Below are 22,632 nucleotides of genomic sequence, written 5' to 3' on the forward strand. Positions count from 1 at the left end.
GCACCGCCGTCCCCGCAGCGTGACCTGGACCTCCCGTCCTCCAGGGGGCGCTGCCCTGGCCCGGCCCGCAGACCGACCCTCCGAGTGGATAGGCCGGGGCGGAGCCGCGGGAAGACACGGGGACCCGCGGAGCCGCGAGCCGGAGCTTCCCGGTCCGGCCCGGCCCACCCCGCCCTGCCGGTGAGGGCTACGAGACGGCAGAGCGGGTGAGGGGAGGTGGCAGTGAGGTTCCCGGGGCGGGGACGAAGTGCGCGAGTCCGGGCACTGTTCGGGGACGGCCGAGGACCCAGGGGCCACTCGGATGGAGACTGAGGGCTTCATGGGCAGGTGGGGACGCCGCATTTGGATGTGATGCTGGATCTGTCGGTAGAGGAAGAGGCTGGTAGAATGGGGTCGGGGGCGGCGGTTGGGTTAGAGTGGAGGGAAGCCTTCCTCCTACTTTGTTCGCGTAAGTCCGTCCAAGGTGGCAGCAGGGTGGGGGTGGGGTGATGTTATTGACGGAACGCGCGCACCCGGGACGGGGTGGGAGCATTAGAGGGGTGTGAATGGCCCGGGGCTTGGCTTGTTCTGCACGTGATTGGCCTAAAGAAAGGCCGAAGGGTGGGGTGGGAGGTGTATCAGTGTCAGGCACCGCTCCTGGAGGCACCGGAGTGGAGAGTGGAGAGACGGAGGGCGGGATTGGGCGTTTGGAGGAGGAACTGTTGGGAAGATTTGGAGGCAGTTGGCGGGAGGGTGGTTAAACCTCGCGGCTGGTGGGATTGGAGGAGTACTGAAGGGACGGAGCGCACGCGTGGCGCGCTCTGGGCCTAACCGGGAGGGTAGCCGTGTAGCTCAGTCTGCAGCGCGCGAGGGCCGCGGGCTGGGACTGGGCGACCGGGATCCATCGACCTGACTCCCTCCCTTCTCGCAGCCACCATGTTCAACCAGCAGCAGCAGTTCCAGCAGCTCCAGCAGCAGCAGCTTCAACAGCAGCAGTTGCTGCAGCTTCAGCAGCTGCTCCAGCAGTCCCCACCGCAGGCCCCACTGCCCATGACCGTCAGCAGGTGAGCTCCCCACTGGAGGGCTGGGTGACTCTGGCCCGTGCCTTAGAGTCGCCCCCTTTCCAGACCTTTGGCCCAGGGGCAGCCCTGTCTGAGCCCTGGAGGTCATCAGTTCCCAACCCAAGGAGATTCTCTGCAGTAGAGAGGGGCAGAGAATGGAGGGGAGGGGGGTCAGAGAAGAGGGAGGGTCTGCCTCTCCCCATGACCCTCTGACCCCCGCTCTCAACACACAGGGGGCTCCCCCAGCAGCAGCCACAGCAGCAGCTCCTGACTCTCCAGGGGACCAGCCCCACCTCCCTCCTCAACGGCTCTGTGCTGCAGAGAGCTTTGCTTCTGCAGCAGTTACAAGGTATGGCTGCGGGCTCACTGAATCTCATCCAAGCCACACAGCAACTCTGAGAGGGAGCTACTGTCAATATCCCAGTTTACAGATGAGGGCACTGAGGCTCTGGGAGGTGGAAGTCCCTAGGTTGCTCAGCTGAATGCAGGTCTGTCTGATCACAGAGGAGTGCCCTTGGCCGTGGTGCTAGCTCTGTGGGCGCTACTCAGCACATATTTTGCTGACATTGAGAGATTAGATGATATGATGGATGGAAAGATCTATTTTGACCACCCTCCTTTGCATCCTGTTTGACAGATGAGGACACTGAGGTCCAGAGAAGGGAAGTCATTCTCCCTGGGTCACACAGTATCAGCAATGGCTGAGCTAGATGGAGGCCTGGGCCTCCTGACCCCTGGATCTCTGAGTAGGTGTCTCTAGCCCTCTGCATTAAGCCTGTGCCCTCACCCGGGTTTCTCCACGTGGAGAGTAGTGTTTCAGCTTTTCTTTCCATGATGCTGCTCCCAATACTTCAGCCACTGTGGGAGGAGGCAGGGGTCCAGAGACATGGAGCCAGCTCTTCTTCAGACCTAGCCCCTCCCACAGGGTAGCTGTGACATGCTGACTGGTCCTTCAGGGCTGAGCACTATGCTGAGCCCCTTACAAATCCAGTTTCTTGACTCTGCTGACAACCCTAAGGGGAGATACACTCATGGCCCCATTTTACAGATGAAGAAACTGAGGCCCAGGTGTTGATTAGAGGTCTTACTACAGAGCTTTGTTCTGAGACACCGGGCTATCCTGCCTCCCAGCAGGGTATGCAGCCAGGTCAGAAGATGTGATATTGTCACTCTTCAGCCCTCCCGTTGCCACATGGGTGTGGATGATCCTAGGAGCCGGCTTATACATTATAGAGGGATGGATAGAGAGATAAGACCACATACGGAAACCCACAATGTTTACATTTTTTTTCCACTCTTTTCTTTCTCATTTTAAAAGTCACACTTCAAAGAGCAAAAGAAATATTTTAAAAAGAGGACAAGAAAATCCAAATCATATGTAGACTCACTTCTAAAGAAAAAGAATACCCATTAAAGTGTTGGTATATTTCCTCCCATTTTTTTTCTCGCACAGAATTGGGGCTTTATATATGACTGTGATTACTGATATACATGAAAAGCTGTATTTTGTTTGTTTTTCACTGAGCAGAATGGCTTGTTCATTTACCATATGATTTGACAGTTCTATAAAGATTATTTTTAACAGCTGTTTAATATTCCTCTGGAGGTGTGTGCCCTTATGTCCCTAAACTTTCTCAGCTGTTTCCTTCTTCTACTTCTTTTCTTTCTCTTTTTTGCTGCTTTAAATAATGGGGTGAATATCATGTTTGAGAATATTTTCTTAGAATGGATTCCCAAAAGTAGAATGACTGGGTCAGGGAGGATGGGTGTTTTATGGTTCTTGATAAGTATTGCCAAATTGCTTTCTCAAAGGACTGGACCAATTTGCAATGCCACCAGCCACGTATGACAGTGCCAGTTTCACCATGCCCACGGCAACACTGGGTATTATACTCTTTTCTAATATATATGTGTATATACATCTAGTCTAATTGCTTGGCAAAAAAGCTATATCACTAACGCTTTAGTTTACATTTCTTGGAGTGCTTTTAGTCACATTTCTTAGTGCGCTTGAACATTTCTCTGTGTCTGCTGAACGTTTGTAATTCATGTTGTGACTTGTCCATGTTCTTTGTCCATTTCTCTTTTAGAGTGTGCCATCTTTTATCTCACTGTTTAAGAGCTGGCTGGCGTTCTCTCTGCACATACGTGTATATGTTTTTAAGTTAATGATCACAAAATGCTTAGTAAATACCAGGCACACTTGTATATTTCACTGAATCCTCATAAAACATTGAGTCAAGCACTATTACTATACCCATTTTATAGATGAGGGAACTGAGGCTAAGACAGGGAAACTTATTTGCTCAGGGTCACAGAACTTGTACTGTGGAACCTGCATTTGAACCATTTCTCCCAGCACATCTGACCCATACATGCCTGTAACCCCTGGGTTTCCCATCCCAGCACTGGGGCAAGGATTTAAACTGTCCTTTATTGGATCAGATACTTCCCCAGTGCTCTGAATCAGATGAAGTGCCTGCCCTTAAGGAGTTCCCAGGGTGGTTAAGTGGTGGACAGTGGGAAGTGGACAAGGAAATTGTGCAGCTGGCCTGGGAACAGGGAAGCTGGGTTTCTAGGGACAGAGAGAGGGTCTGAGAAGCCCTCTCAAAGGAGAATCACCTAAAGGGAGGAATGAAGGATGACTGGTTATGCAGAGGCAGAACACACCAAGCAGAAGAAAGAGCATGTGCAAAGGCCCAGAGGCAGGCAGACCCAGGCTTGTTTGAGGCAGACCCATGCATGGGAGCGTGTGGATGGAGCACAGTGGGTGTGTGTGAGAGAACTGCAAGAGAGGGGGTCAAGGGGAGCAGGGCTGGACCTTGCAGAGTGAGGAGTGGGCTTCCTTCCTGAGCATCAGGAAGCTATGGATGGGTTCAGCAGAGGGAGGGGCAAAGTCAGAATGTGATTTTTAGAAGGATCACAGTACAGAGACTGTGGCTGAAATTCACACGTGGGATGAAGCGGCTTTGGAAGGAGGAGGGGCGATAGGAGTGGAGATCCGAAGGGGAGTCAGGCTAGAGGAGGGTAAGGGTCAGGGTTAAGAGAAATGGTGTTGGCTCATATGGGGGAGGGTAAAGAGAGAGGGGAGTCGGGAGGACCCCCAGAGTCCCACCTGGGAGCCAGTGAGTGGACAGCAGTGCCGCTCCCAAAGATCCTGGACAAGCCACTCCTTCACTTTGTGTCTCTGTTTATCATCAGTAGAGAGGATAATAGTTACCCTGAAGGTGGCTGGGTGGTGTGACTAAGGCTGTTTTTAGCAAGTGCCCAGTCACCAAAAGACATTTCCTTTTTTAAAAAATATTTATTTATGTATTTGACAGCACCAGGTCTTAGCTGTGGTCTGTGGGATCTAGTTCCCTGACCAGGGATGGAACCCAGGCCCCCTGCATTGGGAACGTGGAGTCTTAACCCCTGGACTTCCAGGGAGGTCCCCAGGAGACTTTTGATGAGGGGTAGCTGGTGTTGGTAGGAGAGTTATCTTGTTATTCCAGAGACCAATCATCTTGCTGGTTCTCCCTTTGGCTCCTGTGCTGAATCTTTTATATACCTGAAAGTGTACCCTAAAGCATGCATGGGGGTGAGCAGAGTTTCTGGGGGTGCCCAAGCCACTGACTAGGGAGGCATTTGAGGAGGGAAAAGGGCCCCTTCCCTCACAAGCTGGAGAAGAAAACCAGCCTGAAAGCCTCCTCCCACCAGTGCTTCAGGTGGGACTGGGCCTTCAGTTCTCATCTCTTCCCCTCTGGCTGCCCTTGGGTGTGAACAGTCCCCTTTGAAGTTATCCGTGATGCCCCCATAATGCTTGGGGGCACTGACCCCTGACCCTAACCTTTACCACCCGACCACAGTTGTAACCCCCCTTCTGCTCTCTTTTCACCCACAGGTAACCTCCGTGGCTACAACCTGGCCACCCCCAACCTGACACCCCCCAGCCTCACACCTCCACAGCTGGCCACCCCAAATCTCCAGCAATTCTTTCCTCAGGCCACTCGGCAGTCCCTGCTGGGTCCTCCTCCCGTCGGGGTCCCCATCAACCCCTCCCAGCTCAACCTTTCAGGGCGAACCCCCCAGAAACAGACTCGGACCTCCTCCTCTACGACCCCCAATCGCAAGGTGAGTGGTGTCTGGGTGCAGAGCAGGTGTGGATGGGAGAGGACACATCTGGGGACCCACCAGCAGTACCCGCTCCAGCTCACACTGGCCTTGGGGCTGATCATAGCCCTCTCTGTGCCTCAGTTTCCTTATCAGTAAAATGATAGGAGAGAGAGTTAGACTTGTCTAGTGTTTCTAAAACTTTAAATATTTCTGAACCCCAAAGTGATTTTTGCTATATCCGAACACCACTCAAACTATTTATTCCCTTTTTATTTACCATTTCTATTATTTACTAATACTATTTGCTAACAATTCTCTCTTTTTGAAAAGACTGAGGTGTAATTGACATATAATACTGTATTCATTGTAGGTATATTTTACCAACTTTCTTTAAATCAGCACTGCCCAGTGGAAATTAAATGTGAGCCACACAGGTAATTTAAAAATTTCTGTATCCTGCATCGAACCTGGACTGGCGATTTGTTTCTTATATGATATTATATATGTTTCAAAAGTAATTAGCTCCAGTTAATATAAATAAATTTAAATTTAAAAAAATTAAAAAGTAAAAATTTCTGGTAATCACAGTAACAAAGTAAAAGAAACAGGCAAAATTAATTTTACTCACATATTGTATTTAACCTAATATATTAAAAATGATCATTTCAACATGTAATCGATATAAAAAATGAACAAGGTATTTTATATTCTTTTGAGATTATTTTTTTAATACTAATTCTTTAAAACTGGTATATATTTTATGCTTACATCTCGACTCAGCTTGCCGCAATTCCAGTGCTTGAAAGTCAGGCACATGTGCCTGCTGGCTACTGTCTGGGGTAGTATAGCTTTAAATGAACACTGCTTTTCTGTTACATTTATTTAAAAAAGAAACAATCACTATCTGAAAATTTTTTTAAAGAAAGCAACACAGTAACAGTAACTCTGAATAAATCCCCAAGCATAGAAGTAAAAGAAAAGTGACTGGGGTAAAACAATGTTATAAAATCCTAAACTCTACCCGGTTGCCGGAGAAGGCAATGGCAACCCACTCCAGTACTCTTGCCTGGAAAATCCCATGGATGGAGGAGCCTGGTAGGCTGCAGTCCGTGGGGTTGCGAAGAGTCGGACACAACTGAGTGACTTCACTTTCACTTGGCACTTTCATGCATTGGAGAAGGAACTGGCAACCCACTCCAGTGTTCTTGCCTGGAGAATCCCAGGGACGGGAGCCTGGTGGGCTGCCGTCTATGGGGTCGCACAGAGTCGGACATGACTGAAGTGACTTAGCAGCAGCAGCAACCCTGTTGCCAGCTGAAGTTTCTGAACCTTTAGTGAGCTCTCCCTGACTTGAGCAGGAAGAACCAGGGAGGTTTTCAAAGGAAATAATATACTCCCTATGTCTGTCCTGTCCCCGGATGTCCAGACAGCTCCTCACACACACCACATTCCTGAGAGTACCCCAATTGGGAGAGGGGGCAGCACCCACCTTTTCTGGCTCTGACACCACCCACATCCAGAGGTGAGGCATTTCCCTCCAGAGAGGGGTCACAGCCTTTGACCTTCCAGTTGAGCCTGTCCTAACATGGCCCTCTCTAGTGTTTACCTTCTTGCCCCATTTTACATATGGGAAGACAGAGGCTCAGAAAGGAGGGTGGAGATTGTCCTGGGCTGCAGAGCTGTCCAGGCAGACCAAGAGTCCGGCCCTCCTGACTCTCAGACCAGTGCCTGTGTCATGCAGGGTGAGCTGGGTAGTTTCCGAAGGGCATGGAGCCCTGAAGTGGTGCATGTTTCCACTCACTGCTGGTCCCTTGGGCTTAGTAGGAGAGAGGGAAGCGGCAGGTGGACCCCTGGGGCTCCCTGGGGTACCCTGGAGCCATCCGGAACCATGTTCACTTAGCAGATGTCTGTTAAGGCCTGGCAGAGGACTCTCTGGGGCAAGAAGGCATCTGGCCCGGCTCTCCTGGAGATCCTGGGCTGGGAGGAGGTTGGTAGTGATGACAGGACCTCAATATACATAATTCTCCAGCTGATGAATGATGGCCGTGGGAAATTCCACAAAAAGGAAGTCCAAGGCCCCGGGGAGCCTGTACTGTGGGTTAGGAGGGCTTCCTGCAAGAAGCGCCTTTGAGGCCCTGGGAGAAGATCCAGGGCTTTGGGGAGCCAGAGAGGCCACCGTGGACACAGAGAGGAGAGGGGGCATGAGAGCTGAGGCTGGAGGAACAGGCCTGAGGTAGGGGCCAGACTGTGCAGGGGCCTGGGGAGGGGAGTTAGTTTCAGGCTTGGGGTAAGGAAGGAATAGTCCAGGGCTATGGGAAGTCATGGCAGGATCTCAGCCTGAAAGAGACAAGAGGCATGATCAGGTCTGCATTTGAGAAGGGTCCTTCTGGCTGCTTCGTGAAGAAGGTAAGGAATCAGGGGGCAGCATCATGGACCTGGAGGAAGTATTGCGTCGCCCAAACCTGCATTTACTTAACAGGCTGGCAGCTAGATGGAACTCCTGGACGTGATTCCCGGGGTGTTGAGGGTCTTCTCTTGGCAGCTCTGGGGCCAGGCTCCTTCATCCCCTGGAGCCTACATGTTGGAGCTGCTCTTGAGCAAGGGGGTATTTACAGGGGTGGGTGGCAGATATCAGAAATGGTTTCTGAAAGGAAGTAGGATTCTTCTTCTCAGACGACGCCTGTGGAGGACAAATCGGACCCCCCAGAGGGGTCTGAAGAAGCCGCAGAGCCCCGAACAGAAACACCCGAAGGTGAGGGAGAGAGGGAAGCTGCTGGTCCTTTGGAGGGATGTGGGTTGGGGGGAGGTGGGTGCGGGGAGCAGCCATGGAGGCAGATCTGGGAGGCAGGGCTCTTATAGGGGGCGGGGGGAATTGTGAGCCCAGGCCCCACCTCCTGGAACTGGGAGCTCATACGTGCTCCACCTGGCATGGCAGTCTTTCACCTGCCCTCCATCCCAGACCAAGAACCTCCCCAGTGCCCAGATGACATCGCTAAGGAGAAATGCACTCAAGCACTTGAGCCTGAGTCTTGTGAAGCCTCTGAGCCGCCAGCTAAAAAGTCAAAGAGGTAACTGAGGCTGAAAACCTGCCTGGTACCCAGGTGTTCTCTACCCTCATTCCTGCAAAGGCAAAGGGTAGGGGTAGGTGGGGTGAGATCCTTCAAGGGAACAAGGCAAGGACCTTGGTTTCTGGCGTCGGGGGAGGTCAAACCTAATTTTGCATCTTGCCTGGGAAGGCCCTTGGCCAAATGGACTCTGGCTTCTTCACTGTGACTGGGCCACGGTGAGGTGAGGGGGCCATTGTGGAGGGGTGAAAATGTGTACTTGGAACCTCAGAGCATGGCCAGAGGGTAGGCAGGCTTCCAGGGCCTTGAATACATACTAGCAAGCTGTGGGAGGTGGGAGCAAGTGATCAGTTTGCTTAGAGGAAGCTGGGACCTGGAGAGTCTAAGGGGCTTGCTTGTACATGGCAGAGCCAGGACTGGAGCCTAGGTCAGGGCCTTTCTTGGGAGCCCCTGGGGCCAGTTGGCAGACATGAATATGATCTTCTGACCCTTCGCAGCTCAGAGGAGCCCACAGAGAAGGGGCCCCCAGGGAAGCTGCAGGCAGAGGTCCGGCTGCAGACCCGGATGATGGCACCCAAGCAGACACAGACACCCGAGCTGCTGCCTGAGCCCCTGGAAGCCCACGTGCAGCCACGATTTCAGCCCCGGGTCCTGCAGATCACAGCCCAGGTGCAGCCACAGACGCTCCCTGTAAATGCCCAGGTGCAGCCAAAGCTACAGAAGCAGGCACAGACGCAGACCTCTCCAGAGCACTCAGCACTGCAGCAGGTGCAGCGGCAGCCGCAGGAGGAGGCAGAGCCATGGCGACAGGCGCAGCCGCCGCCCCCCAGGCACGTGCAGCCGCTGCTACAGAAGCAGGCACAGACGCAGACGTGCCCACAGGTCCAGGCAGAAGCACAGCCGAGGCTCCAGCCGCCGGAGCAGCCACCGAAGCAACCTCTGGTTCAGTTACCAGTGCAGCCACTGGAACCGGCCCAGGGACGGCCTCAGACTCAGCCACAGGTGTCAGTGCCAGCGTCAGAGAAAGCCCCAGTTCTGGTTCGCTCTGCAGCGCTGGAAAGATTGCCTGATACAGTAGAAGCTAGAGCAGGTAAGTGAGCAGTGACTCCCAGCCGGCCCGGTGATGGGACTTGCTCTGCTGGGACCCCGCTCCTCCCCCAGCACTGTCCAGCCCTGACTGGGTGCCGCCTGGTACTGAGGGTTGGGCTTGGATCCAGGGTTCTGGTCCATGTGCAGTGGAGGCTTCAAGGTCCTGGCCGTGGGCAGAGAAAGTGGCTCTCAGGCCCACATCCCTCAGGGCCCCGGTGGGAGATGGACTGTGGGAAATGGAGCACGCCTCTGTCATTTCAGGCCCAGAGGAGGGCCCACCAGAGCCAGGGGGCGCCCAGGCCAGCGTGGAGGAGAGCCAGGAGGAGCTGACCGGTGGCCTGGATGTGGCAGAATGTGAAAAAAGAGCGAGAGAGATGCTGGGGGTGGGTAGAGATGCTGATGAGGACTGCACTGTGTGCCCAGTGGTGGGATGGCCTCCTTCTGCCCCAGCCATGCCCCCCCTTCCCGGGACCCCTGATGTTTCCCCTCCTGTGAAATGTGATGGCAGCCCTCCTCCTGGGTTTGCGGGCAGACCAGATTGGGTTTGACAGTGTTCCTCAGCTCTCATATGGGCCTTTATGTGCCTTTGCTCTGACAGTCTGGAGGCACTTTTGGTGATAAGGGTCCCTTCCAGCTTGCTCACCCCAAAACTAGAGCCCCCACATGAGTTACATTGCTCCAGTGGAGAGAGCGTGGTGTGGAAGCCTCCGTCTGGGGCCTGGGGCCCAGTCCTGCCTTCCACTTTGTGCTGTGTGCTAAGTCGCTTCAGTCCTGTCCAACTCTTTGCGACCGTATGGGCCATAGCCCACCAGGCTCCTCTGTCCATAGGATTCCCCAGACAAGAATGCTGGAGTGGGTGGCCGTGCCCTCCTCCAGGGGATCTTGACGCAGGGACTGAACCTGCATCTCTCGTGTCTCCTGCATTGGCAAGCGGGTTCTTTACCACTGGCGCCACCTGGGGAGCCTTACCGAATAACTGTGGCCAAGCCCCTTCCTTGCCTTGCGTCTTCGTTTCTCCATCTGTCACAGGAGGCAGGGAGAACTGAGGGGGACCTGGGTTTTTGAATACTGACTGCGGTGCTGCCTGGCTGAGCGAGCCTGGGTGATCACCTAACGGCTCAGAGCCTCAGTTCTCCCACCTGTAAAATGGGCTATCGGGAGGGCTCCTAGAAGTTTAGCACAGGGCTGACTCACCATAAGCGCCCAGCTGGTGGTAGCTCTGCTCCTGCTCCCCGTGCAGGTGTGGGGGGCTGGGGGATCCCTGAAGGTCACCATCCTGCAGAGCAGCGACAGCCGGGCCTTTAGCACCGTACCCCTCACACCCGGTCCCCGGGCCAGCGAGTCTACCTCTGCCACCCCTGCGGCGGCCAGCACACCCTCTAAGCAGGCCCTTCAGTTCTTCTGCTACATCTGCAAGGCCGGCTGCAGTAGCCAGCAGGTACCCTCCGGTGGGGGGGTGGGAGATCTCGTGGGCGGGTGGAGGGTTTGGGGGCTGTATGTGATGCCCAGCCTGCCTTTCCCAGGGCTGCCTCTGTGTCCACTTGGGCCCCCAAGCCCCACCTCCGGCAGCTGTACCTTAGATCACAAAACATCTCCGGACCAGCCCAGGGGGCAGGGTTTCAGAGCTGGGTGGACCTGGTGCAAATCAGCCCTGACTGACTATGTGGGTTTTGGAAAGTGAATTCCACCTTCCAAACTGAGGCATTGGTGCCTCGGTTTCTGCATGCATCAGAAGAAACATTTAGAACCCACCTCTAGAAAAAGAAAAACTGCCTCCCAGAGGGGTTCTGGGGATTCAGCAACTTGACATTGAAGTCATGAGTCGCTGGGCTAGCGCAGATCGAGTGCAGCCTTAGTAACAGCATCACACTGGTGCGATTACTGTCACTATTGTTAGTGCTGCCCCTCTGTGCCTGGCCTGAGCAGAGCCACGGGGACCTGGAATTTGATCACACTGCTCCTCACCTCGGAGGTGCTCATGGTCTCCAGCGGGAGCAGAGGCTCTGGCTGGCATGTGCTCACTCTGGGCCCCGTTTACCATCCTTCTCTGGCCCATACAGGGTCATGAGAGAGAAGTCCTCCCGGCAGCAGTGGGGTGGCCAGGAAGCCCAGGTTGGAGGCCTCCTCTAGCCCCAGTGTTCAGGGGCTCACTCCTCACGCCCCTTTCTCGCTCCCGCCTGCGGCAGGAGTTCCAGGAACACATGTCGGGAGCCCAGCACCAGCAGCGGCTCGGCGAGATCCAGCACATGAGCCAAGCCTTCCTGCTGTCCCTGCTGCCTGTGCCCCGGGACGTCCTGGAGAGAGAGGACGAGTGAGTGGGGGGGTCTCAGAGGCTCGGGATGGTGCAGGGGAGGTGGTCTCACAAGCCAGCCCAGGCATAGGGGACCCCTGATCTACCATCCACAAGGTCTTAAGGCATTAAGATCGCCCTCTCCCAAATACTTCTTCACTAACTGTGTGGCCTGGGCCCTCAGTTTTCCTTATCTGTAAAATGGCCTGGCGAGGGGTGTAAGGCAGGAACTCATGAACTAGACAGCCTCTATGTTTTTAAAGAAAATTTGTATTTATTTATTTCTGGCTGTGCTAGGTCTTTGTTGCTGCGTGCAGGCTTCCTCTAATTGCAGCAAGTGGGGCTACTCTCTGGTTGTGGAGTACGGGCTTCTCGTTGCAGTGGCTTCTTAAACAGCAGGGCACAGATTCCCTAGAGCATGCCAGCTTCAGTAGTTGTGGCTCGTGGGCTTGGTTGTCCCATGGCCCGTGGGATCTTAGTTCCTGGATCAGAGGTTGAACCTGTGTCCCCTGCATTGGCAGGTGGATTCTTAACCCCTGGGCCAGCAGGGCAGCCCCTAGACAGTCTCTTAAGGCTCCATCCAGGCAGGAACAGTTTGACCCCCTATGTGGGAGGGAATTGGGTTGTGGCACAGACCCCCCACTCCCCTGGCATATGTGCTGCCTCCGACCACAGGGCCTGATGGTCAAGTGGGACCTGCTCATCTCATGGGCTGAGATTAGAACGTCCCTGGGTTTTCTCCTTTCTTAGTCATGGGGGCTTGCTCCATTAGAAATGTCAGCCCTCCAGAGTCTGGGACTGGCTCTTGGGATGCTCAGTGGGCAACCACTGAGGCCTGCAGGAGCTGGGAGGCCTCAGCAGTGAGAGAAACAGGATGGCATTGGTTCAGTCCATCCTAGGGGACGTGGGCTCTGTCTCACCAAACAGCTACCACTCAGCTCCAGATTTCCTGGTTTCTCAGAAGCATCTAGAAACCGATTTGTATGTGAATCTCCCAATTTCATGATGTTAATAGCTAGTTCAGAGTTAAAACCAGAACAGCAGACTTCCCTGGTGGTCCAGTGGATGAGATTTCACCTCCCAATGCAGAGGGTGTGGGTTCAATCCCCGGTTGGGGAACTAAGATCCAATGTGCCTTGAGGCCAAAAAACCAAAACATAAAACAGAAGTATTGTAACAAATTTAACAAAGACTTTAGAAAAATGATTCACACCCCCCCCCAAAAAAAAATCTTAAAAAAATAAGAAATGAGTCCTGTGGAGGCCAAATCAGATCCTTTCCCTGGTCGGATAGGCCCTGAGTCAGTGGTCAGGGGCTCCGCCATGAGGATTTACAGAGAGTCACAGCTTGCAGCTCCCTGGGTGGGGTGAGGGGACAGGAAGGGCCCTTGGGTGGCCTCTGCTTGCATTCCCTGAGTGACGGGGAGCTCTCTCTAAAGGCTGCGTCTCTGTTAGCTGGTCTCAGTTCGAGCGGAACTTCCCTGTGGCTTTGTGGGATGTTCTCCACCCTTAAGCCTCCCCTGGCTTGCTGACCTAGGAGTTACACTTGGGCCAAATTAGCATAAAGCCAGGAGAAAGGTGACACAGAGATGTTCCTTGCAGAGTTCATGCAGTGGTGAAAACATTTACTTGGAAATGATCTAAAATATCCCAAACTATGGACTTAGATCAGTTCTTCCACTTGGTAGGAGAACTAATAATATATAGGACAACGGCAGGGAATTGCTGACAATGTGGAAACATATGCATGATGCAATGTCAGGACCAAACAGGATCCAAAATTGCATTTGCAGAATGAGTTTGACTATATAAAAATAGATCTTGCGACAGAATGCAGAGCTGTAGCCCAAGCTGTAAACAAGCTTCAGGTGGAGAAGATTCGCTACACTGCGTCCTGACACTGCTGGATCCTGACTCGGCCCCACCCAGAATTCGGCAGTCCTTCCTTTGGGCTGTCTGTCCTTCCCTCACAGTCAGAAGCTCTGAACTGATCCCCTGCCAGACCCCAGGGATGCCGGGGTGCTGTGAGGGCAGAGAGGGAATCAGGTCCTCTCAATCCACTGTGCACAGTGCTATGGCAGTGGGACTTTGGGGGTCCCAGAGCGGGGCCTGACTTAACAGGCATGGAGACAGGTCCTGGAATTGGGGAAGGGCTCAGACAAGCTCTGGGAAAGACAGGGCATCCAAACTGAAGGATAAAGAGTTCTCAAGGCCAGATATTTTCAGCTCTGTCACCTGTCCTGGTGGCCTCCTGGTGTCCCCAGTGCTTCTAAATCTCATCCCTCCCACCGAGTCTTCTCTCTTATTCTTAAGCATTCTTCTAGACGAACCCTAGAATCCATTTGTTAAGGTTCCAAAAAAAACCGATTCTGTTGGACTTGTATTCCATTTATGGAGCATCCAGAAGAGCGGCTGTCTTTCCAACAAGAATGCGGTGTCACACATACTTGTTTTGATTGTCATCAGAGAGCCTCCACCCAGGCGCTGGTGCAACACCTGCCAGCTCTACTACATGGGGGACCTGATCCAGCACCGCAGGACGCAGGACCACAAGGTACCAGGGCGCCCCCGCCGCTGGCTGTAAAGGCACCGCGTGTGTGGTCTCCAGGCCCAGGGCTGGGGAGGAGGGAGCCCAGGTTGGAAGCAGAAAGTAAACGTCAGTCTTTGTCCCTGCATGGCTGTAGCTCGTGATGAGTCAGTCATGTTTCCTCTCTGGGCTTCAGTTTCCCATCTGTCCAGTGTGGGCGAGGCACCATCTCACCCCGCATTCAGCCTCGGGGCTCATGGGGTCCTCTGGCGCCTGCCCTGTCTGTCTTCTGACTGTCCTGTCTCTCTGTTGCCATCCGCCATCCCGTCTTGTGTTTGCCCGTGTTCTGTGGAGCACAGTCTGCTGATTGCAGAGTGGCCTGACTCTAACCCTAACCCTGAGACTGGAGGTAGCACACCTGAGGCCTGCAGGTGGGGGGTGGCGTCTTGCTGGGCCCTGCCCGCTGCACCTGGGAACACTGGCCGCCCCCACTGCCCACTGGGCCTGCCTTCCATTCCTCAGTTCGCCAAACAATCCCTGCGACCTTTCTGCACCATTTGCAACCGCTACTTCAAGACCCCCCGCAAGTTTGTGGAGCACGTGAAGTCCCAGGGCCATAAGGACAAAGCCAATGAGGTAACCCCAGCTCCCTCAGAGGACAGGGGCCCAGAGCGGTATAGAGCCTTGGGCAGGGCCACACAGCAGTTGAGGTGTATCCCAGTCCAAATACATAGCAGGGCTGGAGGGACTGGAGCTCTCTGGGGTGTGAGGTGCTTGGGGTGTCACATTGTGGCTGCCCAGAGCTGACCTGAGCCCTTACCCTCCCCGGGAAGCTGAAGACACTGGAGAAGGATATAGCCGGCCAAGACGAGGACCACTTCATCACGGTGGATGCTGTGGGCTGCTTTGAGGGCGATGAAGAAGAGGAGGAGGATGACGAGGAGGAAGAAGAGATCGAGGCTGAGGAGGAATTCTGCAAGCAGGTGCTTGGGGAAAGAGGGCATGGAAAGGAGGCTGGAGGCTGGACTCCCAGACCAGGAGAGACCTCCCCCCACCTCCCAGGGGCCAGGAGACGCTGTGCTGGCATTTGCAAGCACAAAGACATGCCTCAATCTAGTATTATTAGGAACCGTTTTCAACATGACAGTGTGTAAATATGCATCATGACGACGGTAGGGTGGCAGGTGAAATACGCAAGGTCTTGAAAGCCTGCTTGAAATTTTTTCTTGTGTTGCGGAAGAGAAAGGCGTCCTAGGCCAAGAGAATAGCATCGCAGAGACATGGAGAGGGGAGCTACGTGGTACATATGGGAAAGTCCGTGAAAGGTGATGATGGTGATGATGATGGTGGCGAGAGCAGTCAACTTTATTTTTTTTTAAAGTACTTATTATCAAGTTCTTTACAGAGAAAGCTTGCCAGATTGCCCAATTTTTTAAATAATTTTATTTATTTGTTAATGTTTGCCTGTTCTGGGTCTGCATTGCTGCACGGGCTTTCTCTAGTTGTGGCGAGTGGCGGTTCCTCTCTAGTTGGGTGCACAGGCATCTCACCGGAGTGGCTTCTCTAGTTGCAGAGCACAGGCTCTAGAGCGCTAGGGCTTCAGTAGTTGTGGCACGCGGGCTTAGTTGCTCCTCGGCATGTGGGATCTTCCTGGACTGGGGATTTTTTATCACTGAGCTACTAGGGAAGCTCTCAACATTTTTTTTTTTGCCATGCCACATGGCTTGTGGGATCTCAGTTCCCTGACCAGGGATTGAACCTGAGCCATGGGAGTGAATGCCTGGAATTCCAACTTCTAGGGTACCAGGGAACTCCCGCAGTCAACATTTGTTGAGTGCTTACTATATGCTAGGCGTGTAACCAGGCACTTTCTTGGCAGAGTCTCACCCATTTGGATGCGAGGAAGCGAGACTCCACAGCCTGTGCTTAGAATACATCAGCTCTGCTGTCTCCCATGAGTGAGGAGCTGGAGGAGCTTTTCAGTTTAACAGGTGTTTCTGGAGCACCTGTTCTGGGCCAGGCCCTGGTCCTGGATACCAGGAATACCCAGGACCAAGGCCTGGCCCCTGTCCTCATAGAGCTTTCCAGTCACAGTCCAGGGCGGTGAGGGGGCAGCCAAAGAGGGCATGCACAGAGGGGCTGTGGATGGAGGGTTGCAGGCGTGGCCTCCAGGCCTAAACAAATTGGGGGTGATGCCAGCTTTGCTGCTCAGAAATCAGTAGTGGCATGACCTTGGGCGAACCCGTTGGTTTCTCTAAGCCTCCGTTTTCTCTGCTTAGAAGTAATAGTCCCAGCTCAGACTGTAAGGAAGGGCCACAGCCTTGGGGGTGGTCATCATTTTTAGAGGCTGTATTTGTTTGCCTGGTAAGTGGTGGAGGGCACTGCTAGGCATGGCCTTGTCTGGAAGGGGCTCATGTCGAGCAGGTGACCACCCCGCCCAAGACTGTGGTCTCTGCAGCCTCTAGGAGCTGGCAGGGGTTCATGGTAAAGGCTAACCACGGCTTGGGGCTCACCAGGGTTCACCACCCTACTCCTCCATCAACCAGCTGGGTGACCCTGGGCAAGTGAGTTAATGAGCCTGGGCCTTAGTTTCCTCATATGTGAAATGGGTGAACCATAGAAAGTTGTTACGAGGATTCGATGAAATGCCACGTGTGATGTGTTGGGCATGGATTATGGCCACTGTAGGAACAGGAGGGCTTCCCGGAGAAGGGGACAGATTGAGCTGCACCTGGAAAATATAGATTGGGAAGGGCACTCTGTGGGACAGGCCCAGCACGGGCAAAGGCCTAGAGGATGCCACCCACAGCCTCCTCCTGGAAATCAAGGGGCTGGCACTGAAGAGCATGGGTGGGTCCAGGCCCCGCCTGTGTTTAGGAGGAAACTAAGGGAAGCCAGAACCAACCGGGGCCGACACTGGTGTGTTTCCAGATGAGATCCAGAGACATATCCATAGAGGAGTGGAAAGGCTCAGAGACCTACAGCCCCAACACCGCATACGGTAAGACCCCAGCCCTGATGCCACCTGCAGGAGCGGCGGGCCTCGGGTCCCAGTCACAGCGTCCTGGCCAGGTAGCCTGGCCCCTCGTCCTAGTCTCTTTGCCCACCTGGAGGGTATTAGGGGAGGCTAGGCCCCTAGGTTGGGGGGAGGCACCAGTCTGGCGTGGGGATGTGAGCGCTTAGACCCTGCTGTCCTTCAGGGGTGGACTTCCTGGTGCCCGTGATGGGCTATGTCTGCCGCATCTGCCACAAGTTCTACCACAGCAACTCGGGGGCGCAGCTCTCCCACTGCAAGTCCTTGGCCCACTTTGAGAACCTGCAGGTGAGTCCAGCTTCCCGCCCCGCTCCGCCCTGCCCAGGGGGGTCAGACTGTCCGAGCTGATGGGAAGAGCCGGTGGCCACCTCCCTTCTAGGCTTGGCCTTAGCCCCTGGGCACAGCCCCCAACGAGAGGCTCTACCCACAAAGGGAATCCAAACCAGGTTGGGGCCAAGGTCTTTTTGCAATTGTTCTGGAGTGGGTGGTGCTGAGGGATTAGCACTAGAGGTCCACCCAGAGAGGCTGAGCACGTCACACAGGATCACACCGCATGTCCAACGTTGTCTCAGCGGGGCCAGGGAAGCAGCCTGTGGCCAGGAGCACGCCAGGTGGGGAGGAAGCCCGGACCTCACCTGCACTCTCTGTGTCTAGAAATACAAGAAGGCCAAGAAACCCAGCCCCACCACCAGGCCCTTGAGCCGCCGGTGTGCCATCAACGCCCGGAACGCCCTGACCGCTCTGTTCACCGCTGGCGGCCGTGCACCCAGCCAGCCCAGCACCCAGGACACAGCCAAAACCCCCAGCAAGGTGATGCCCACACCCCCTCGGCCCCCACTGCCCCGGCGCTCCAGACGCCTCAGAACCTGATGGAGGAAGCACCCCATGCCCGCCCCATCTCAGTCCCAATCGGCTAAGCTTTTTAGGAGTCTGTGTGGAGACTTTGATATGGTCGGTATTTTTACTGAAAATCCAATAAAGGAAGGAGTTTGGCCTGTATAGTCTCCACCAGCATTTCTGTCTGCATGGATAGGGGCAGGGGGGCCCTCAGCCGGCTCCCAGCTGGCGCCCAGCCTCTGCAGGTAGTGAGGAGGAACAACTGGAAATCTGAAGACAGGGTCCCTCACCAGGGACTCTGGGAGTATGAGGTATTTCACCTCCTGAGCCTCAGTTTCCCTCTTAAGCATGTACCCAACCTTGGAAAGTACTACCTTCAAGTAAGATCTCATTTAATCTTCACAGTGTCCCCAGGAGGGAAGTCTTGTTGTTATACCCAATTTACAGATGAAGAAACTGAGGCCTAGCAAGGTCCAGTGCCTGCAGAAAAGGTCATACATCTGGTGACAGGCCAGGATTTGATCCCAAGCCTGAGCTCTGGACCCCCCATCCTGGCCTCTCTCCAGCTGGACCTTACCAAAGTTGGTGTGGGAGTGGGGGGGTCCTCACTGCTCAGGCCCTCTGGCTCCAAGTTCATGTTCATTAGTGGAGGCCCCACCCTTCTTGTCAGGAGACCTTATGATGAATCATCAGTGAGTGGGGCCCTGGCTGAGCAAGCTCTTTAGTTCTACTTCCCCATCTGGAAGGACCCTTAGAGACAGACAACCAGACCAGCCCTGTGACTGGCCAGATGGGGAGACTGAGGACCAAGACTGAGGATCAACAGCCAGAGGGCAGAACCCAAGGCTGCACAGCATGTCTTGGTGAAAGGCCCTAGAGCCCAGAGAAGCTGAGCACATCACCCAGGGTCGCACAGCATGGCCAATGCTATCTCAGCTGGCCTGGGGAAGCAACCTCTGGCCAGGAGCATATCCAGTTGGGAGGAAGCCCTGACTTCACCTGCACCTCTGTGCCCAGAAATACAAGAAGGCCAAGAACCCCAGCCCCATGTGATCAATGCCTCCACTGCCCTGTTCACCTCTGGCAGCCACTGGGGTGCTCATCCCAGGATACAGAAGAGAGAGGAGGCGCAGTTGTGTTGGAGACCCGTTTAATGTGGACACTCATGGCCTGGGCAGAGTGGGGAGTGTCCAGGAGTTGGACAGGCAGGCATGGTGGGTGAGCCACTGGCCCACACCTGGCTCCAGGAGGGGATGCTGGGAGGTGGGGGCTGGCCTAGGCACACCAAAGGAAGTACCAGAAAGGTGGCCTAGGCAGGCAGAACCCCCAGGAGATCTGTCAGCCAGCCCTTAAGAAAGTATCTAAGCCAGGTGGTGAGTGTTCAGGCCAGAGCCTGAACCAGCAAGGCAGGGTTGGGGCCTGGCGGGGGGCTCCCAGAGCCTAGGGGCTGGCATCGCTGGGGGTCTCCCCAAGCTGCTGCTGGAACTCAAGGCGTGTCTGCCGGTTGGATTCAAGCAGTTCCTGGAGGCGGGCATGGAGGTGGTCATTTTTCTCCTCCAGGTGGTCCAGACAGGAGTTGATCTGGTCCAACATGGAGTTGATGGCAGCGTATTCTGGAAGAAAGGGGAAAGACAGTCAAGGTCCCATGTTTCCTCAGGGCTCCCAGGCACCCTCCCCACCACCACTATGTGCCAGCCTGTCTCTAAAAGGGCTTCGAGCAAGTCCCTACTCCTTCTTGAGCCTCACTGTCACCATCTGGAAAATGGGTGTATATCAAAAGAAGAAAGGCATTGGAGAAATAGCTTAGTGTGCCATCTTTTTCTAGGGTTAGGGTGGTCATAGGGAGGTCAGGCAGACAATGCAGCCTGGGCAGTCCTGCCAGATGCCAAGTCTCTCTACTTCCTGCATCAACTGCCTAGAGGCCAGAGCCCATGTGCCTGAGTCGGGCAATCCAGGCCTCTGTCCCCAGGCAGACCCTACTCTCTAGCCCTGCTTGGCTCCCCTGCCCTCAGAACAGGGCTCCTGGCAGACTCCCAGGCCCTGCTCCCTTCTCTCACACCTGCCTTTGCCCACCTCAGGCCCCTTGAACCTGCTGTGGCCTCTGCCTGGAGTGTGCTGTGTCCTCCTCTGTCTGTCTTCCCTCCTCTTCTCCTGGAGGAGCCCCACCCATCCTTCAAGTGTCAGCGTGGATGTGACCCCAGCCTGGGTCAGGCCTCTATTCCTGACCCCTTGCTCTCACAGCTCCATGGCCTTCACCTCCAGCTCGACTGCTGTGATCAGGTGCTGGTCTGTCTCCTCCAGCCTGTAGTGAGAGCTCCGTGAGAGGGGGCTTGTGTCCACTGCCGTCCCCCAGTGCCCTCACTGTCACACGGTGAGCATTTGTTGAATGAATGGATGAATGAGTGGAGCCTGACTTTTCAGCCTTCTGCCTTTTCTCAACTGACCCTGCCACCCTGAATGCTTCAACCACAACAGCCATTCAAGGACCAGCTCCAAATGCCTCTTCTTCCAAGAAGCCTTCCCTGGTCTCCATCAGAAACCATCACTCTCTCCTCCACTGACCCGTCTGATCTGCCTCTCTCAGCAACACAGTGTCTCTTAGGAGCCAAGGTCTGGGCCTGTGCCCACTGCGGGACCCAGTTCTGAGCCAGCCCATGACTCAGATACACCCAGATGCCAGCTTGGGACAAAGGGGAAGTGGCTGGCGGGGTGTGGGAATGGCCAGTGTCAGAAAAGTGTCTGGGATAAGGGTGCAAAGGTGTCTGCCTTCTGGGGGAAGGGTACCCATTGCTCAGTTGTCCTAACTCACAGAGGACAGAGTCCTGGAAAGCCTCTGTTGGATCTTAGAGTCCAGCTCCCTTGTGGTACAAATGGGGAAACTGAGGTCCAAGAAGGAAGAGACCTGCCTAGGGTCCTGCAGCTGGTTGGTGGTGCTAGCGGAGCAGGGGCCCTTGGGTTTCAGTCCCAGTTCCTCTCCATCCCGGCAAGTTACTGCACTTTTCTGGGAAAAGGGGACAAAGTGGGTTATTGTGAGACATCAAATACATATATCAAGAACTCAGGGTCTGGCCACAGCAAGCACTTAGTAGATGGTCACTATTAGCAACATTTCATATTCTGGTTAAGAGACCCAAGTGGAGAGGAGGCTGGGGAGGAGGGTGTCTCCACTCCTGGGGCTGGGCTTTGTCTGAGTCAAGTGTCAAGGGTACCTCTCAGTTCCAAGTCTTTGCCTTCCTTCCATTGAGGACACCCTCCTCCTCTATGTCCTAAATCCTGTCAATCTGCCAACTTCCACTCAACATGACTCCCGGGAGGTCCTTCCGGATGCCCCATCACAGCTCCCAGCACCTCACCTGGCTGCTCTTCACCAGCAGTGGCCGGGGGGAACCTGGCAGCCCACAGCTCACCCCATTCACTCTACCTCTTTATTAATAAAAATGTAGATCTTGAGTGAGGAAGTATTCTAAAACTATTGTGGTCTTGATGGATGGGTGCACAACTCTGTGAATATCCTAAAACCCACTGAATTGTACAATTTAAATGAGTTAATTGTATAGTGTGTGAATTACCGCTCAATAAAGCTGTTACCCAAAACAAAGCCAAAAGCAGAGTCTATACTTACCCCGCATTTACTAAGTCCTGACCTCTAAGTTAACACGCTCATCTTTATTACACTAAAGGGACTAACCATTTACAGAACACTTGCATGCTTGGAGCCTACTATTCATTCGTTTTCTCATTTAACCCTCATACATCTCAATGTGGGGGGACACTAAACCATTCTTATTTTACAGATGGGGAAACTGAGTCTCCAGAAGGTGAGAAGGGAGCCGATCTTTCTCTCTCCCCAGCCTCCTACCTCCACCCCCACTCCTTCCCCCGCGCAGTGCTGTGCAGGCAACAGGATGCTGGGTAAGCAAGTCACAGTTGCCAGGGCTCCAGACCACTACCAGCAAAGGTGGCTGGGGATGCTGACTCAGCAGGGCGGCACGCCCACCCTGATAGCCTCCCGTGCTAACCCAGGAGGGTCCACACCCAGCTCAGCGCCCTTAGGAGTCCCCATCTCCACAGGGGCTGAAAGAGGTGGCTGAAGCAGGTCCTAATCCACCCCCTCCCCCCAAAGCGAGTGATCCCTGAAGCAGCCTCAGTTTCCTCATCTGTAAAACAGGCTCGGCTGACCACAGTTCTCCAGGGCTGCGGTTTCCAGGGGCCAGCTCGCAGGTGCTCGCCCCGAATTTCAGGAAAGCGCCTGCAGCTCCGGACCCTCCCTGGGGCGGGGGATGGGAGGGCTCTGCAGTTTCTTCCCGGCCCCGATTCCCCCTCCCAGAAGGACACCCTCGAGAAAGCAAACGTAGCTTCAGCAGCTCCCCCCACGCCACCCTACCCTACCCCGAGTCACCTGCTTCCCCGAAGCCGTCTTCCTCGCCTTCCGCGCCCGCCTCCACCGGCGTGCCCAGGTCCCCGTTGGGGCCCGACATTGCGGGCTCGGGCGCCGCAAGGGCCGCGCGAAGATGGAACGCGGCGACGGTCTCGCGGACAGCCGGCGCGGGGCGGAAGGCGGAGGCGGTGAATGGAACTCCGAGCCGGAAGGGCGGAACGCCGCCGCAGAACGCGCCGGGGCGGCCGGGACCCGCCCCTAAGGCGGAGCCCGGAGGC

General features: G+C 54.7%; 2 protein-coding genes across 9 annotated transcripts; one reads left to right on the forward strand and one right to left on the reverse strand.

Moving 5' to 3' along the window:
- The first annotated feature begins 44 nt into the window (after positions 1 to 44).
- CIZ1 (CDKN1A interacting zinc finger protein 1) lies at positions 45 to 18,138 on the forward strand. 8 transcript variants are annotated; one of them, XM_070378918.1, is made up of 17 exons: positions 45 to 180; positions 911 to 1,043; positions 1,274 to 1,389; positions 2,853 to 2,924; positions 4,924 to 5,153; positions 7,794 to 7,887; positions 8,071 to 8,203; positions 8,698 to 9,290; positions 9,551 to 9,672; positions 10,530 to 10,727; positions 11,476 to 11,600; positions 14,045 to 14,132; positions 14,628 to 14,741; positions 14,939 to 15,088; positions 17,037 to 17,106; positions 17,306 to 17,427; positions 17,794 to 18,138. In XM_070378918.1, exons 2-17 carry the CDS (start codon positions 916 to 918, stop codon positions 18,007 to 18,009), a joined length of 2,571 nt encoding a protein of 856 aa, XP_070235019.1. In that variant the 5' UTR covers positions 45 to 180; positions 911 to 915; the 3' UTR covers positions 18,010 to 18,138. The 8 variants fall into 8 exon arrangements, with proteins under 8 accessions (XP_070235019.1, XP_070235025.1, XP_070235023.1 ...); XM_070378924.1 differs by having other exon boundaries at positions 10,572 to 10,727; XM_070378922.1 differs by having other exon boundaries at positions 8,095 to 8,203.
- Positions 18,139 to 19,109: 971 nt separating this feature from the next.
- On the reverse strand, positions 19,110 to 22,582 carry BBLN (bublin coiled coil protein). The gene is made up of 2 exons (XM_005908459.3): positions 22,376 to 22,582; positions 19,110 to 19,589 (listed from the first exon to the last, which is right to left on the reverse strand). The coding sequence occupies exons 1-2, from the start codon at positions 22,452 to 22,454 to the stop codon at positions 19,417 to 19,419; spliced, it is 252 nt and encodes an 83-aa protein (XP_005908521.1). The 5' UTR covers positions 22,455 to 22,582; the 3' UTR covers positions 19,110 to 19,416.
- Between the last annotated feature and the right edge of the window lie 50 nt (positions 22,583 to 22,632).

Source organism: Bos mutus, chromosome 11, assembly GCF_027580195.1.
Source record: "Bos mutus isolate GX-2022 chromosome 11, NWIPB_WYAK_1.1, whole genome shotgun sequence".
Classification (NCBI taxonomy): Eukaryota; Metazoa; Chordata; class Mammalia; order Artiodactyla; family Bovidae; genus Bos; species Bos mutus.

Bases quoted from the DNA above. Each gene is read 5' to 3' on its own strand.
- CIZ1 (XM_070378918.1), top strand. From the start codon at position 916: ATGTTCAACCAGCAGCAGCAGTTCCAGCAGCTCCAGCAGCAGCAGCTT. The intron at 7,888-8,070 runs GTGAGGGAGAGA...CTGGCATGGCAG, and splicing joins CCGAACAGAAACACCCGAAG to TCTTTCACCTGCCCTCCATC. The intron at 17,428-17,793 runs GTGAGTCCAGCT...CTCTGTGTCTAG, and splicing joins CCCACTTTGAGAACCTGCAG to AAATACAAGAAGGCCAAGAA.
- BBLN (XM_005908459.3), bottom strand. From the start codon at position 22,454: ATGTCGGGCCCCAACGGGGACCTGGGCACGCCGGTGGAGGCGGGCGCG. The intron at 19,590-22,375 runs GTGACTCGGGGT...CCTTTCTTCCAG, and splicing joins AGACGGCTTCGGGGAAGCAG to AATACGCTGCCATCAACTCC.